General features: G+C 40.1%; 1 protein-coding gene across 2 annotated transcripts in view; it reads right to left on the minus strand.

The window, feature by feature from the left end:
* Pitpnb (phosphatidylinositol transfer protein beta) overlaps positions 1–17,406 on the minus strand; it is a 61,247-nt gene that overhangs the window by 38,628 nt on the left and 5,213 nt on the right. For both annotated transcript variants that reach the window (XM_047560354.1, XM_047560356.1), the window contains exons 3-7: positions 14,608–14,753; positions 4,683–4,774; positions 4,063–4,070; positions 3,490–3,564; positions 1,841–1,924 (exon numbers count right to left, since the gene is read on the minus strand). In XM_047560354.1, the coding sequence (XP_047416310.1) occupies positions 1,841–1,924; positions 3,490–3,564; positions 4,063–4,070; positions 4,683–4,774; positions 14,608–14,753 (405 nt within the window). The remainder of the gene's footprint in view (positions 1–1,840; positions 1,925–3,489; positions 3,565–4,062; positions 4,071–4,682; positions 4,775–14,607; positions 14,754–17,406) is intronic.

Raw genomic sequence — 17,406 nt, forward strand, 5'->3', positions numbered from 1 at the left:
GTAACCTGGAAAACCTGAGCTATGAACACTGGAAAACAAAACCACAGGCAAACAGACACCCACAGAAGGCAGGCTCTTGAAAGCCCTCCACCACTCCAGGTAGCGGACAGAAGGACCAGGAGCTGGTGAACTGCACTGCTCTACGTGCTCCCGGGGGACCCGAGGAAATGAAGGGCCTTTCCTTCACGTGAGGTACTGAGAGTGCAGAGGGTCACCTAGCCCCGCCACGATAAAATGGCCCAGTCAGACGGCAGTTTGAAGGCAGTCTCATTTCAGAAGGCTCTGACCAGCTCCACTGCTCAGAGAAACACCTGTGGACTCTGCCCTCTCAAGCGCTGCCCTGGGTGGTCTCCAGGGGGCACCCTGGGAGGGAAGGAAGAGAATGGGCTCTGGGGCTCTCTCTAACCTGCCTCACTCCAGTGCTCCGCGCACAGCCATCTCTCCTGAGCCCAAGAACAAAGAACTGCTTTTATGTCCCCAGCAAAACCAAAGGTGCCCTTGCTCTGTTGGTGAACAACAGGGTCTGCAAACCTGCAAGCCGTAAGATCAGAGCAGTGGAACCATCCTGATTGGCCACCACGGTGTTCAGACACCAACATCTCGATGCCTGCTCCAGCGTGCCCTGTCCCAGGGTGCCACCGTCCTCCTGCTCAGCGACTTCAGGTCTGTACACTGACTCACTCCTTACTCCCAGTAACTGTTCCTCCTATCACCATTCTGTCGCATAAAGCAAACCATGGCTGGGAAAGAGGCTGAGAAATAAAAGACCTTAAAACAGACATCTCATCTGAATGACCCTTACTTCTAAGGTTAAAAAAAACACTCCATACATAATTTCAAAGGTAGAAATAACCTTAAAATTGAAATAACTTCCAACCACAGCATAACTAAGATTAAAAGGGCTCCTTATCTGTATCTGCTCTTCTAAGTTGGGAAGGGGCTCTGGCAGTGTGGGGACCAGTCAGGCACTGGGTCCCTGCTGTCAGCTCCAACTCCAGTGATTCCTGGACCTTTGTTTCAGGTCTACCTTTCCAGACGTTCACTGTTTGAGTTATTTCTGTTCAGCTGACAACACGACTCAGGTTCAGAGAATAAACACTAAAAATAGAAAAGGAAGGGGATGCTGACTGAACATATTGTGCTTGACCGTGACAAAACAAGGGGTGCTACTGCTTCCCCAAAGCTTTGGCTCTCTCCATCAGCAGGAAGAGGATCATGGGTTGTCTTCATACATAAAAAGTCTGTGACTGTGCCCTGCAAATCCACCTGGCACTTGGCATGCTGTAGAGTAAGATCTGAGTTAATATTCACCAACCTCAGCAACGAAACATGAGGGTCTTAGTTTGACAAGTGGAGTGTTTTTATGGTAAACATTTATTTTAAGTCAAAGGCCTGAAGAACAAATATTTATATTTAATAATAATCAAAACAGAAAGTTAAACAGCATTAAAGTAAGCCACTGCACATGGAACATTTTCCACAAATGGTAACTTCAGCCTTCGTTCAGTTACTGAAAACTTATATGTAAATTAAATTTTTGCCTTCTTAATCATACATGAACTCGTGTTAAAGAAACTCAAGAGAACACTTTTGTAAACAATGTTTCTTCAATGAAAACACACACCTACGTACCCCAGGTATACTGGAATTTCTTAAAAAGGCTCACTTGCACAGAGGCAAGATTCACACAGAAACAAGTTGCCCTCCCTCCGAATCTCCCTGCTGAGGCTGAGCTCCAGACTTATTTAGGTTTGCAAATACAGGCCATACATGAGAGAAAGACAATCATTTTTATATGTCAAAGGGAACACATTAAAATGCCAAGTGGCATTTTACTTACTGCTGGTTCAACCTGACTTCGATCTGCAATATCTATGTGGACAATTTCAACAGTTTTCCATGTGTTTGGATCCAAACTGTGTACCTATAAATGACAAATTTAAATGAAACAACAAAATCTAGATTATTCTTGTTAGGTAAAACTATTACACTTATATACATAATCTCTATCTTGGATCAGACAGAATACAGTATGGGGAAAGAGAAAATGCAAATTACATATCAGGTTAGCTGTCTGACATCTTGAGAGATCTAGGAATTATTACACCCTTAGGCACTCCCCCCAAATAAGTGTGGGGGGGGGGGGTGGAGGGCACTGACAAATGAACAAAAATCTGTCAATATCATCTTTTGGTTGTCCTTAGATGTAACTTATGTAACCAAATGCATCTGACCTGTGTTAACTCAACTGATAAACAACAAAGTTTTGAAAGCTGTCAGTCACACTCTAACATGAGGGAGTCTCAGAATCAGGCTCAAAGCTGCATTATATGCTCCAAAATCCCTCCTGAGTTTAACCCAAACCAGTTCGTTTTCAGTATAAGGTTGACTCCTCTGTCTTTAAGTTGGTCATTTATTTCTGAAACTCTATGAACCAATTAAGGATTGTTTAAAAACTCCAACAGATACACCTACTTAAGAGCTGAAAATGGCAGACTAACCCACACATGGATTAAAACATACCAAATCATTTCATTTAGACCCTAAATTTTAGAGAATTATTATGAAAAACAACGTGAAATGTCAAATGATCACTTGAAAGAAAACTAAAGTCAAGTGCTTCAAATTAAAATTCAAAAGTTCTATTAAAAGGCATCAATTACAAAATAGAACAGTAAGAATAGAACTTGCCACAATTATTAATTACACTCCTCTAATACTATCCTATCCCACGACTGGAACAGTAGTTCTCAAACTGGCGTGTGCATCAAAAAAATCAACTACTGGCGTCCACTCTAGAGCTTGTGACCCAGGAGCTCTGGGTTGGGGCCTGAGTATCTGCCTTCCTAATGAGTTCCCAGGTGCTACTGCTGGTCCAGGGACCACAGGTTCTCAGTGCATCCACCAAGTATGCCAGATGCCCTTCCAAGTTTCCCATCAAGCCTTAAGGATTACAGGTCTCTGAGTCTTAGCAGATGTTCTTGAAGCATGCTTTGGGGATAAACATGCATCACCTCAGAATAAATCAGGAGCCTGTAAACACTTTTGTAAATTACTCAAAGTACCTTCTCCCTCCTCACTTTTGGTCATTTCTCTGCATCAACCCATGCCCCAGTAAGGTGGAAAGGAGGTGAAAATGAAAGCAAGCATTCTGCTATGTTAGAGCAGCTCTGGCAAATATACCGAGATGAAGGCAATCTACACTAATGGTTAAAACTGGGTTTGGAGGTTATCTGTGATTTTTCACGATCCGCTCTCCTTGTTCCCACAGAGCTGCTGATAAACTGAACAACCTCACCAAAGTCAACTCAACTGTCTAGGCAAAGGACTGACAGGGAAAGCCCATTTGTTTCTGGCTGCTTCCTAAATCTGACACGGTCTGAGGTGGCCAGCAGCCAGTCTAATGCAGGTAACTTCTCTCTTGATGAAACACAGACTAAATTCCTTTTCATGGGATTTCTGTGCTGACAGTGACGAGTTGCAACTTACGTTTTCTAATGTTCCCAAGTCTGGTTTGTGCCATGTCTCAATTTTAATGAAGAAATCATCTTTCATGTATTCATTCTGCAGAAAACACAAGAGGAAAATGACAGTGATCTCTCACCAGCTCTCTGGGGCTTGTGAATGCAGGAGCCTTTCCCAGCACAAGCACCGTGCCAACAGGTGCTTTGACTACCAACAGACCTAACCTCAAGTGACAAAGAATCATTAGCTACTGATTTTTATAGACTTGTCAAGCAAACCAAATGCTGCATGCTTTTAAATTTAAACAGTCCTACTTGTCATGCAGCGTATAGGGCTGATAAAGAAGCTGTTGAGGTTTGGTCAGTAAATATGGCATTCAAAGGAGGTGGCAAAAGCAAAATGAAATCAACAGGAAGATTCTGAGTCAAGACTGGAAAGAGCCCATTACCCTGGGGGCATGTGGTGGAGCACAGGGGAGGAGCCATGCAGCAATGGGTAGTTTTAGTTTTAAAAAACAAAAATAAGAAAGGCTGAAAATAATTACATGTGCGATAAATAAAGATGGAGAGTATGGAACACAAAAAAAGTTTTACTCACCGTTACAACTGAGGCATAATGCAGAGGCAGGCAATAAAACAGGAAAAATTTCAGAATATTAATTGGAGTCAAAACAATCTGTCCCAATATTTTAAGTCACAAAGACTAAACTACCTGAAAACACAGAACATTTAGTAGCTTATGCCTTCAAAATACAGTTTGTACACAAGTGACACCATAGGATACCTTAGATTATGGGGTACAAATAAAATAGAAGACTAACTTTAAAATAATGCTAAGAATAAAGTCACATGAGCAAAACACTAGAGTCACTTTAGCAAATGACAGCAGCTGTTTCAGAAGTCCGTCTCCCTCTCCTATCATGTGGCAACCTAAGTAGACTACCGCTGAAAGTACACCAGAAGGCGCTTCTGGGTGTGGATGGGCTTTCTTTGTGATCTCAAAGGATCCGTCTGCTCACCCTAGAGCCAGCACAGTCAGCAAAGACCCAGTGGCTGCCAGCTGGGAGTAAACCCATGCCCTTCGCAAGGTCTGGGAGATGAACCCGATGTAGCCATTCCTCTGCCACCAAACAACTCTTCTCAAGGACCTGGACACTGGGAGTCCTCTCTCCTCATCCTCAGGGTAGAGGGTGAAATGCTGCTGGGGACTAGGCTTACTTGTTCTACAGTAGGGGTAGGCGTTCCAGGCTTTCTCGTGAAACACCAAGGAGCCCTCGGGAGCAATCATCCTCACGAATGTAGGAACTTTGCTGTGAGGAGAGAGATATTGGATATATTTTCACCTGGATCAACAACTTTTCTGTTGGTATCAAAGAATACTATTATGTAATGTGATCATTTTTGTGTTTGAACAGTGTTCAAGACTGTTATCAACAGTTTACTTCAATCCCAGAATAATCAGGTAGAAAATTAATGTAAAAGATAAACAAAATGATGGAGAAAGTTAAACGATATAGAGGATTTCTGTTGTTTTTTAATTTTAAATAAAAGGAATTCTTCTTAGAGGCTTTTTCTCTATTCCCCGGCGTGCAATCTGAGTTAACCACAGCTGCCTAAACTACACATTAACACAACATAAAGTTCTTCTCCTAAGACTGTACTGTGCAAGTTCATAAAACACACAAAAAGCCCCAGAATAAGAGAATATCTCTAAAAAGAGTCTAACACACTTTATAGAAAAGACCTAATGAATAGTGACACTGGGAAGGAACATATTGAAGTGAGAAATTAAAGCATATCCAATTATAAAGTTCTACAGGTTTGAAAAGTGCCTGTCACACTTGCTGCCTATGGTATGATAAAGGAATAAAAGGGTTACACATATGATTAGTACCCACCAAGCCTATGCAAATTCCTCATAATCGGGAGCAATTCCAAAAGACAGACAAAGGACATCCACCAATGTATTACCAATAGAAAACACTACTCACAGGGCTTGGAGAGTAGCTCAGCATACAGCACTTGCAGGCACAAGGCCTTGGGTCTGATACCCAGCACTGCAGGTGCGCATGCACGCGCGCGCACACACACACACACATACACACACACAAATAGGGCTATAGCTGGGTGATAGACAACTGCCCATAAAATGCGATCCATTAACAAACAAATGGAAAATCAGTTTTACCAATCTTCAAAGAAATGCAAACAAAATGATCATTTTTACTGACTGGAGCCTTCTGTAAAGAGAGTAGCTTCAACACAAAGGGTTTTCACACATGCTGGATTCAAATCTCAACATCACCACTGAGAAGCTCTGTGACCCGGGCATGTTACTGGTTTCTCTGAACTTCTCATGTATTAAGTGGAGTCCATATTACCTACTGTGCAGGTACTGAGAAGATGCAATCAGATAACATCTGTGATGTATTTAGCGCACTGTGCAGTACAATGGGAACTCAAAAAATGGTAGTTACCGATTTTAACTATGAATTGCCATGAAGCTACATATTTTTACAAGCCTTTATTCATTTAAGTTGACCAGGAACATCGTGTGGTATTATTTCATCACTTCAGTCAGCAGGTGGCCAACTATCTATACATCAAAACTATATCTTCCAACTTCAAGCACTATATATATTTTTTTTCTATACTCTAGCTATTTCTCTGAGAATTTGTAAGTGCAACTTAGTTTCAATTAAAAGAACAAACCCAGAAGACCTGGCATCCAGCAAGGAGTTCTGGTCCTGTAATAAGATTAAGCAGCTGGCCAGAGCTATTCCTGTGTTGGATTCTGGAAGCGAAGCAAGGAAGATGGCGAGGAACCTCACACCAGCCAGGGAGCTGTGGGCTCACAGAAGAGGCAGTGTGGACAACCTTCTCCTTGGAGCCCTCAGATTTCAGACCCAAGGTAATAGGAACAGGCGCACAGCTTGGGGTTTCCACTATTCTGGCAAAATGACTCACAGGAAAAGAAAAACTAATGTACGAGTAGGTGTGACAGTGCAAGTGAGAGTCCGAGGGCTGAGGGGTTCACCTGTGCCGTCAAAGACTTCACAGATGATAACGCAGAGCTGACTCTCTGGTCATTTACGCTTTTCGAATCGTGGGATGATTCAAACTCAGAAATACGAAGCCAGGATAACTGAAAAGAGTATCACCTTAAAAGTCAAAAGAACATCTAGTACAAAAATCTTACACTGCTAAAGAACTAGAATCAACAGCCCTTTAAATATGGGCGAGGCTTAACCCAAGAACACGGTAGCACATGCAGTTAACTGAAGGCGAGCTACAAGATTACAGACTTACTATCGGTAATTCGGTTGATTAACTTAGAAAAGACAGACCAAAAAAAGGGCTATGAAGCACACAGCCATTTAGTTCAGAAACACATTTAACGACCCCACAGTGGCCGACCATGACGACCTTTAAATATTCATAAAATTTTCTAAAATTTGTTGACTCAGGAAAAAAAAAATGTCAGTCATTAAACAGGCCATCAGAAACCATGTCTACAAGAAAGTCTTGCTACTTCTTCATCCTGATCCCATCTGCCCACTCCTACCTCCAGGATCCTCCTTCCACCATGTGATTCCAACAATCCATTTTTTGTTTGTTTGTTTTGACTTATTTAATAAAGTCCAATCTTTGAGCTAGTTGTTTCAGATTTACTGTCTCTCTTGCGTTTAACCTGAAGAATATTAACGAGTACTTTGCTCCTCAATGGATCTAAGGTAAGCTTGGGGGAAAGGCACAAATGGAGTAGATAAGATCCTACTTTAAGAGGAGGACCTGTCACCAATGGCGACCTTGATATAGTCCTAGCGAGGCAGCTCAGGTGTGCCATTCATATATAATTAAAAGCATGCACATCATTTTTCCATCAGAAAGTCACTTTAATAAAAGGAGAGACGGGACAGTGGTCACCAGAGGGAGGGCAAGCAGGGACTGCACGGGAAATGGAGGGAACAAAATGGCCAGATCCTAAGACAGCACAAGACTTGGGCTGCTGGAGCCCCTAAGGCCTCTGCACTACTGCACTGTGAGGACCATAAGAAGAGCAGGGACAAGACCAGGCTGGCAGATGGGACAGGAGCCAGCAGGTCGAGGGCCAGCCCACCTCCGAGGCCAGAGTCTGGATTTTGTTCTTTGTAAGATGGGAAGCCTGTGAGGACCTTAAGAAGGGAAATGACACAATCTGATTCTAAGTTCTGAGATCATTCTGGATTTGTGAGGAAAATTAATCAGAGCAAACAATAAAATGGTGATAAAAATTGATTCAAAATGGAAAACAACCTAAATGGAAGCCAAAAATATAACTCTTAGAAGAAAACATGGATGTAATATCTTCATGACCTCTGGAAAAAATAATATATATGACACCAAAAGCATAAACAATGAAAAGACCAAAAAAAAAAATCAATAAATTGGACTTCATCAAAATTATGAACATTTAAAGCTTTTAAAGACACTATCAAAAAAGTGAAGAGACTTCACAAAATGGGGAAAGAAAACTGCAAATCACATATCCACAAGGTTCCAGTATCCAGAATAAAGAACTCTTAAATGCAGCAAAAAAGAAAACTCGAGTCAAACACAGGTGAAAGATTTGAATACACAGTTCTTCAAAGACATACAAATAACCCAAAGCACAAAGATGATGCCCAACGCCACTCATCATAAGGAAAATGCAACTCAAAACCGCACTGAGGCTTGCTTTTCTCTCCCCCTGACTCTCTTTCTCTTCCTCGCTTTCCACTCTCTCTAGCGCGCACCCTTTCTCTTTTCCCCTCATTTTCTCTCTTACCCTGCAGGGAGACACTGTTTGCTTAATAAACTCCCTTATGTGGGGAAAAAAAAAAAAACCACACTGAGCTGGGGTTGTGGTACAGCGCTTGCCTGGCATGTGTGAAGACCTGGGTTCGATTCTCAGCACCACATATAAATAAGTAAATAAATAGATAAAAGATCCATTGACATCTAATAAAATATTTTTAAAAAAACCACACACAATGAGGTCTCATTTCTCCCCCTCAACACACACACAGATGGCTATAATCAAAAAGACAGATAATAACAAGTGTCGCTGAGGTGATAGAGAAAATGGAAATCCTGTAGCCCCCTGGTGGGAATGTAAAATGGTACAGCTGCTGTGGAAAAGTTTGGTAGCTCCTCAAGAGGTTAACCATACTTAAGTGACCCACCAACTCCACGTGCTGGTACCCTGGAGGAATGAAAACATGTTCACACAAACACTTATGTACAAATATTCACAGCATTATTCGGAATAGACAAAAAGCCAAAACAACCCAGATGTCCAAAAACTGATTAACACAAACAAAATGTGGTACTTTTACACAATGGAATATTCTTTGGCAACAAAAATAGTGGTACTAATACACGCTTTAACATGGATGAGCCTCAAGAATATGCTAAGGGAAAGAAGTCAACCACAAAAGGCCACAGCAGGACTCCATTTCTAACAAGAGCCACAAAAGGCACATCCGCAGAAGAAAGAAGGTGAGCAGTTCCCAGGAGCTGGGAGCAAGGGTGACCGACAACCCCTGTAAATGGGAACAGGATTCCTCTTTCTTTTGGGGTGTAGAAAATGTCCTGAAGTTAGATGGAAATGATAGCTGCACAGTTCTGTGAATGAACTAAAAACCACTAAGCCTTTAAAAGGATGAATTTTATGGTATACGTTATCTCTCTGTATTTTATGAAAACACAAACAATGGATGGCTGAACAGCCTTCTGGAGATGACTGGAGGGGTTCGAGAGCGACGGAGGAAAGAAGAAAAAGAAATGCATAAGGGGAAAAAACAGAAAATGATTTAAAATCTGAAATTGTGGAAGGGGAATAAAATAACCAGGCAAAATTTGACTAACTTCTGAGAGATATATGACTCTACAATATTAGAGAATTATTGGGGAAAAAAAAAAACTTTTGCCTAATTAGAGAACAGTAATGAAAAATGAGATGTACTATAAAGAAAAAGAATATAATTCAGAAAACACTTCTGATATTCTTCTGGATTAGAACTATTATTGATTCAGAAAACTTTCTACTGTGTAAAATATACGACTGAACTACATACAAAGAAAAAAATGACGTCCATGATGACTAATTTCTGCCTCAGGAATAAATTGTGAGTACTTATTTATTTTCAAAAAATTTTTTAGATGTTGATAAGGGTTTTATTTTTATTCATTTATTTTTATGTGGTGCTGAAAATCAAAGCCGGTGCTCACACATGCTAGGCAAGTGCTCTACCTCTGAACCACAACCCCAGCCCCATGGTTATTTATTCATCTACTTCTACAATATGTTCTCTGAATGTGAAGCACCATACATACTGAATCTTTCTACTTTCTTGTGTCTTAATGTCTCATTTTAAAACATAATTTAAGTTCCTGGAAAATGATTTCTTTTGCTTACAAAAATGAACTTTTCCTCGAATAATGAAATTTTATACAACAAAACCCCTGCTGTTTTACTTCTGGAAAACAGGGCCATTCTGGAGTTGGCAACGCTTTACAGACCCTCTACATCTAGGGCTGACTGAAGATGGTGTCAGTATAATGCTTACAAGAACTCAAAAAGAACAAAGCTTTCCCCAAGAAGGGACAAACACAAACTAACAGAAAGAACAGATCAGTGTGTTTGCACAATGAAGTCTCCAGAGAGCTAAGATTTTTCTCCTAACCATTTCAAAAACTGCAACACATTTCGTTGTCCTGTTTCAAAATTCTTTGCCAAGGCAGGCGTGGTGGTGCACGTCTGTAATCCCAGCAACTCCAGAGGCTGAGGCAGGAGGATCACAAGTTCAAGGCCAGTCTCAGCAATTTAGTGAGGCCCTAAGCAACTTAGGGAGAACCTGCCTCAAAATAAAAAATTAAAAAAAAAAAAAAAAAAGAACTGGAGATGTGGCCCAGTAGGTCAAGTGCCCCTGGGTTCAATCTCCAGTCCCCCCACTACCCCCCACCCCAAAAAAATTTAAATCTTTACCCATTAAATTCCCTCTTTCTTCACCATCATCTACTATACTAAGTATTATTAAATGTGGAAAAGGAGGTACAAAACAAATATGTTCACATATGGAAATATATGATCAGGTGTCAAAATGAGTATAAAAGACAAAAAGTGATGAGTTTAGAGAAGAAAGGTTAATATGGTATATGAATATGAATTCAAGAGGCCAAATGCTGTGCACAGGTTACAAAAGGCCCAACATTTAAAAAAAAAAAAAAAAAAAATGGGTTAAAGGGCTGAAGAAAAAGCTGGGGAAGACAGGAGACACCGAACAACTGACAAGTTCCTTCCGGAAGACAGCAAAGAGACTGGCCTGCTTAGATCTCTGGGTTTTCAGTCCGAGTGGAGGTTTAACAACTAAGGTCATGTGGCTAATCTTGACTACCTTGCTAAGTTTACTCTGGAGGACGTTAGACTTTAAAGACGTATGAGAAAATGAGATATGGTGGAACCTAGGATTCCAGAAGAATCACTCCATGGAGTCCACTGGCATTCACATCAGGAAAGGGAAAGTACGCTGACTCTCCCTGGGGATCAGAAGCAGAGCAGAGCAGTGAAGAGGCAGGCTATAGATGGCCACTCAGGTTCCTGTCCTCTCTGCTACCAAATGCAGTGAGACAGGGCCAGTTACTGAAGATTCCAGGAAACCAGACTTATGAAATAAATATCCCTCGCGGAGTCACTAATTTGAGGGTTAGTTACCTTTTGCCAACACTGTTTTTCAATCTTCTGGATGAGATGAAGTGTATACACTTTACCAAGAACTGTTCTGCTAGTGAGAAGACACACTAGCCAGGGAATCCGGAGACTTTGGTTACTCTGGGTAAAGTGAACTTCAGAATTTCAAGCCCCTCAAGTGTAAAATGAGGTGCTGATGACCTTAACCAACTGTGAAATTCTCCTGACGTTACACAGGGACAGTGCACACAGCTTGGGTCAACTAACGGAATCGATGCTGAAAAAGAAACACATCCTGGAACTAAGGTAACTTCCTCAGGGAGAGAGCTCCATTAAGTCTCTAGGGACGGCGGGTGCGCCTTCAGCATGCTGACCTCATGCCCCCGAGGAAACTGAAGAGGATGCGCCACCAGCCTTGGCCCTGGGTTGGGGTTTTTTACAGTACAGCAAAGGCCTCGGGCACTGATTACTAAATTAGATGTTCTGAAATTCGACAGAAATTTGTCCTCCCACAATAGAGTTGTCTTGCGGTCAGTGTGCTTTCGGTGTGACACTTATGAATTCGAGTACTGGCATCTGACTGCCCTGGCCCCAAGAACTGTCCTCTCTCTTAGGCTGACCACCAATCCCTGATTTGTCTTCATCAATGGCTAGGATTTGGGCCACTTCTCATCCTCACCTGGGTGGCTGCTGTCTATACCCGCCTTCCCTGGGCTCCCCCACCTCTCCGTGCCGCCATGCGCCGTGTGTGAGCTTGCGGGGTGGAGACGACCACACAGCCTCACCACCCAATCCCTGCCCCTGTTCCTTTTCATGGGAGACTTGGGTTCTGGTCTTACTACAGGCACCTGAGATTGCCTATTTCAACCAAAAAAAATCACCGTTTTGCCACTTACTAGCTATGTAACCATGCCTTTCTGACAGTACCAAACGAGTGTGGGGAAAGGGTAAAACCAAAGGGTGCTTGGAATGAGTGTAGCTCCTTCTAGGACTGAAGAAGCTGTTCCAAAAGCCCCAGTGTGCAGGCGGGCTGGCCTCTAGAGAGCCTCGACTTGACTTAACCCACGAAAAGCCTAAGAGGAATTCTGAACCTCAGACCCAAATAAGCAATTAAGTAAGAATAACTTACTGACCATATTTTTAGGTCCCTTCAACTACAGAGCGTTATTATTTATGGCTGTAGTGCTACCTAAATCAGATGTTTCAAACTGGTATTTAATAGTCTTTTTCCCAAAAAAATAAAAACACAAAAGAGTAAAAATGTTTTTAAATCACCCATATCCTACCATCAACTGATAATAATCATTCTTTTCATTTTAATAAATCTCTTTCTAGGCTCTTTTCAAGATTAGTTTTTTTAAAAAACATGAAACATATTATGTATATATAAATTATTTAGTATCTGTTTCCATATAATAACCTAGTAAACATTTCACTGTATCAAACATTTCCCCAATATTCAAACTCTTAACATTTAAACCAGAGGGCATCGCGAATCTATTTCAACCTGTTATTCACACATGGAATACCGATTTTAAAAGAACATCATACCCAGGCACACTGTCCCAGCCCTGTCATCCCAGGGCTCGGGAGGCTGAGACAGGACGATGGCAAATTCAAAGCCAGACCCAGCAACTTAGTGAGGCCCTAAGCAACTTAGTGTGATCCTGTCTCAAAATAAAAAGTAAAAAAGGGCTGGGGAAGTGACTTAGAGGTTAAACGCTCTTGGATTTAATCCCTGGTACCAAAAAAAAAAAAAAAAAACCACAAAAGAACATCATAGACTAATGAAAGAGTTTATACATTAAACTTTCTGGTTCATTTTAAAATTCCCAGAAAGAATTGAACATTTATAAGAGGAAGTCTGATGTGTCAGTAGAATTCGATTAATGGGTAAATTAAAAACTTTAGAAGAAGAAAGCTAAATATGCATAAACAAATTCAATATAGTCAGTGTTAGATTATGCCATCTGGAAAGCCAAAGTTTTCTATTAGGTGACACTTCTTTGGCAACACTAAGTTGTTAACAAATTTAAAGACACCATAAGACAATCTCTGATAACTGATTGATCAGTCACCAACTTGATTATTGCTCAGGTCAAACCTGCAACAGAAGCAAAGAAATGCTGTATTCTAACAGAGAATAATGATAAAATTTAAGGTCTATAAGGTGATTACCTACTTTATATTCATGCATCATCATGAAACAAGCTATAGAGTTAAACTGAGAAAATCTGAAAATCATCAAATACCACAGCTCATCCATAATTGTAAGGAACTCTACAAAACACGAGCATGATTTACTGTACTATGAAGAAAAAATAAAAGCAAGCAGAAATTATCTCCTGCTCTTAAGAACCTGGGAGACTACTGACAGAATGGACTTTTAAAAGCCATTACTCGTCCTTAGCTCTTGGATAAATACTGGCATGCCTTTCTATTTTAAAATATTTATGGCAGAGATCAGACTGCCAAACTTAGGAAAATGTGCAAAAGAACTTGGACAAACCAAAAAAGCAATGAACGGTCAAGTCCTACAAGAATTTCAAATGGTCAATTACCACTCAAGGACTTTCGCCCTCACTTATGAAGAAATACAAGCTTAAATAAGAGGATATTTTCTGTGTATAAAATTGGTAAAAATTAAAAAGGAAAAATATAGAAAAATGAACACCATTAAACTCTTGGGAGGGCAATTTGGCAGTACTGTTGAAATTTAAAATGAGTATGCCCTCCCAGAACTCCTACTTCTATGAATTTCTCCTAGACAAATAGTAATCTAAGGCATAAGGACATACATACAACCAGGTTCACTTTACAGAAACATTAACAGACAAAACTAGGCAACACCTAAAAGAACCTGTAACATAGGGAAGGTTAAGTAAACTATGGCATGCCCATACTAAAAAATTTTATTCAACTTTTAAAAAATCACATGGATATGAAATAAAAACATGAAGGATGTTTATGACCTATTATTACACAAAAATAAACTGTCCAGTATGAGTCTAGTCATTTTAGCAGAAAACTAAAAGTGATAAAAATGATCTTTCTATACATATGCTTATTTTTAAAAATATCTTTGAATAAGTACTGAAAATGATCTGGAAAGATAAACCCTTAACCCACTTACTGCTAGTGTTCCTCTCTGTGGTTGTGGATATTTGATGACAAGGGGTGAGGACCAAGTTATCTTAAATTCTTCTCTATTGTTTGAATTTTTGTTATAAACAAATTCGTTTTACAACTTAAAAAAAATCAATAAAGAGGAAATTCTCTCAAGAAGTTAAAATGCAAGGGTTTATCACATTGAATTAAAAACTATACCTCAGCATGTCCACTAGTAAGGTGGGTAGCTTTGACATAAGGAAGTTGGGTAGTTATGGTTTACTGACTTAATGACTGGGCGCCAAAGATGAATACGTCACTTACCTTTTCAGGTGATAGATTTTGTGTGTATACTGTCCCTTTTCTCCATCCTTCTCATAAGGCTCGTTCTTCAAGACTTCGATTCCTTCTCCTCCACCAGTCTCATTCTTACTAGCTTCTGCAACAGAGTACAGCTGCCCAACCTGATACTAAAATGTAAAAGAGCACAGATTTTCACTAACTCAAGACTAAGTGCAGAAATGTCCTATACTAAAACCTTAATAGAGAAGAGTTAGAAAAGAATATCCAAACCATGCAGCAGCATATGTGATCTCTATAAAAATACAACCCAAGTTGGAAATTAATGTTTAAAAAAAGCAGGTGATCATATAGTTTTCAGAATTTATACACTTTACAGGATTTCCAATATTCAAAAACAAATGCCCTTACAAATATTCTGTTGCTTTAATACATGCTACCCTTTTATCAAGAAAATTTCTTGATACTGTTCAACTTCTGAACAATATATATTTGTACTTTCCAAAGCATTTTTACTTCTATCATATCACATTTAACTTTACAAAATTCTGAGAAAGTATGGCAGGAATATAACGGTTACTGTGTCAATTAAAGCTGGGCAACCAGAATATTGTTCTCAATAAGGAGGAGGGATACAAAGTTTAATAAGAAAAGCTTGAAGATTCAAAGAACAATGAGGGTCCAAACTTTAGAACTCTGTTTTTTTTTCTTTTCATGACTTATGTATGACATCCCAATTTGGCCCTGGCTCAACTAAACAGAAACAGTATTGGATACCCAGAATCAGATCTTTAAAACAAAGTCTTCTAGTAAACAGGAACTGCTTTTAAAGTATTATAAATATACAAGTATTACCATTAAAGGCAGTTCCTTGCTGACGAGTTTCGTTTTCATTAGTCAATCTGAACCCTCAGCGGCCCGCACCAACACCCGTGAGGAAACAGCACTGATCTCTGCCACTACCAAGTCCCATGAGCAGCAAAAGGCACAGTTCTCATGGTTTAATGCATTCTAATGACAAGCCACAGCTCGGAACCAGCTCCAATCTCTTCACATTTGACTAAACTTCTTTCTTCCACTGAAGACAGTTTAAAGAAGCATATTTTTTTTCCTTTATATTATCAAAGTAAAGGCACAAAAATATATCTCCAATAACTAAATAATTCAAAACTAAAATTTTGAGAAAATAAGGGTTACTATAAACTGAAAATAATCTTATCTAAAAAACTCATGGGGATATGATGCTATCTGGCAGATTAATTTAAAACACACACAATCTTATTCAATTTGAAAGGGTTTAAGGAAGCTGGAACCAAACAAACTTCTTTAATGCTCCAAAAATAAGTATTCAGAGATTTTAGATCGCAAAGAGGGCTGATACACCACTAGGGTTAGTCTAGTCATGCCACAGTCTTAAGGTCTTCAAAATGTACCATTTAACATTGTCACATACACGAATAGGATGAAAATGTCTCAATCAAAAGGTAAATTTGGTCTTGATCAACACAGAGTAACAAAAACTCATACAGAAACAACTAAATAACCATATCCAAAAGAAGTGATTAATGTACTGATAAGTTGTGGCATGCTACTAGGCTTCCCTCCTGTTCTCATTTAAGAATAATCTCAGTAGAGACAGGAGACATGCTTATTAAATCTGAATATAACAAAAGGCAGTGATTATTTTGGTTGACAATACCAAGACTCAGAAAGATTTCAACAAACTGATTCAACCAGCTGAAGCAAACAAAAAATACCCTAACAAAAACAAATGTCAAGTTTCACACTCAAGTTCAAATAGTCAATTGTGCAAATAAATAGGGGTCCTGACTTGTCTCAATTGTGTTGTAACACAGTGAAACTTCAGGCACTACTGAGGTTCATACAGCTGTGCTCAAGTCTGCATTAAACAGTGCCAGACAGCTGCTCTCTGAGTCCCTGAATTTCCCCTGGTCTTCCGTCAGCTGTCACGTCTTAGGTTATCAGTTTGTTTTGTCTCACTTCCAATTTGCTGCTTCTAATCTACTGACGGTTCTAGGAAAACCAGATAAGCAAGCAGGAACTGTGTGCAAGAAGGGCCCAGAACGTTTATGAGGTCTGCTACACATATCTTAATTTTACAGACAGTCTTTGCTTTTTTTCATCATTTCTGGCTCTACTACAGGTGGCGGCAACTGCAGGACACAGGTCCTCTGTAGGTGATATATTTCTATGGCACCTGCAAATCAAGGAAGACAATAAGCTCTCACAGGCAGAGGTTGGTCAGACTGTCTGGAATACTGTTTTCAGTTCAAAGAAACAACTATGCCACATGCGGTAGGGAGACCAGTTAGTTAAGAAGTCTAGAGGTCATGTTATATTAAGCCAGATAAATGTGCTGGGATGTTTAACCTTATGACCTTTGAAAATGGAACAAAAGGTCTTGGCAGGTAGCAGAGATGGCAGGAGAGCCACCATCAGGAGGTCTGAAGGGTTACCACAGGTAGAACAGGGCAGGCTTGATATCCACTGCCCAAGAGGGATGACGTGTGAACAACAGTCAAGAATTAAGGGAAAGCTGATTTTGGCTTGAAGAAAAATGGGGCTGTAGCTCAGTGGCAGAGCGCTTGCCTAGCATGTGTGAAGCACTGGGTTCGATCCTCAGCACCACATTAAAAAAAAATAAAAGGCATGGTAACCATCTACAACTACAAAAATTTTTTTTTAAAAAAAGAGAAAAGACAAATGTTTAAAATGTCGTTTAACTGTTGAGTAACGCAGTTGATTTTCTAGGCAGCAAGCTACTTAACCTGAGAAGCACTTAAGTTGAGACTGGAGCCTCAC

Source organism: Sciurus carolinensis, chromosome 8 (genome assembly GCF_902686445.1).
Source record: "Sciurus carolinensis chromosome 8, mSciCar1.2, whole genome shotgun sequence".
In the NCBI taxonomy this organism is placed as follows: Eukaryota; Metazoa; Chordata; class Mammalia; order Rodentia; family Sciuridae; genus Sciurus; species Sciurus carolinensis.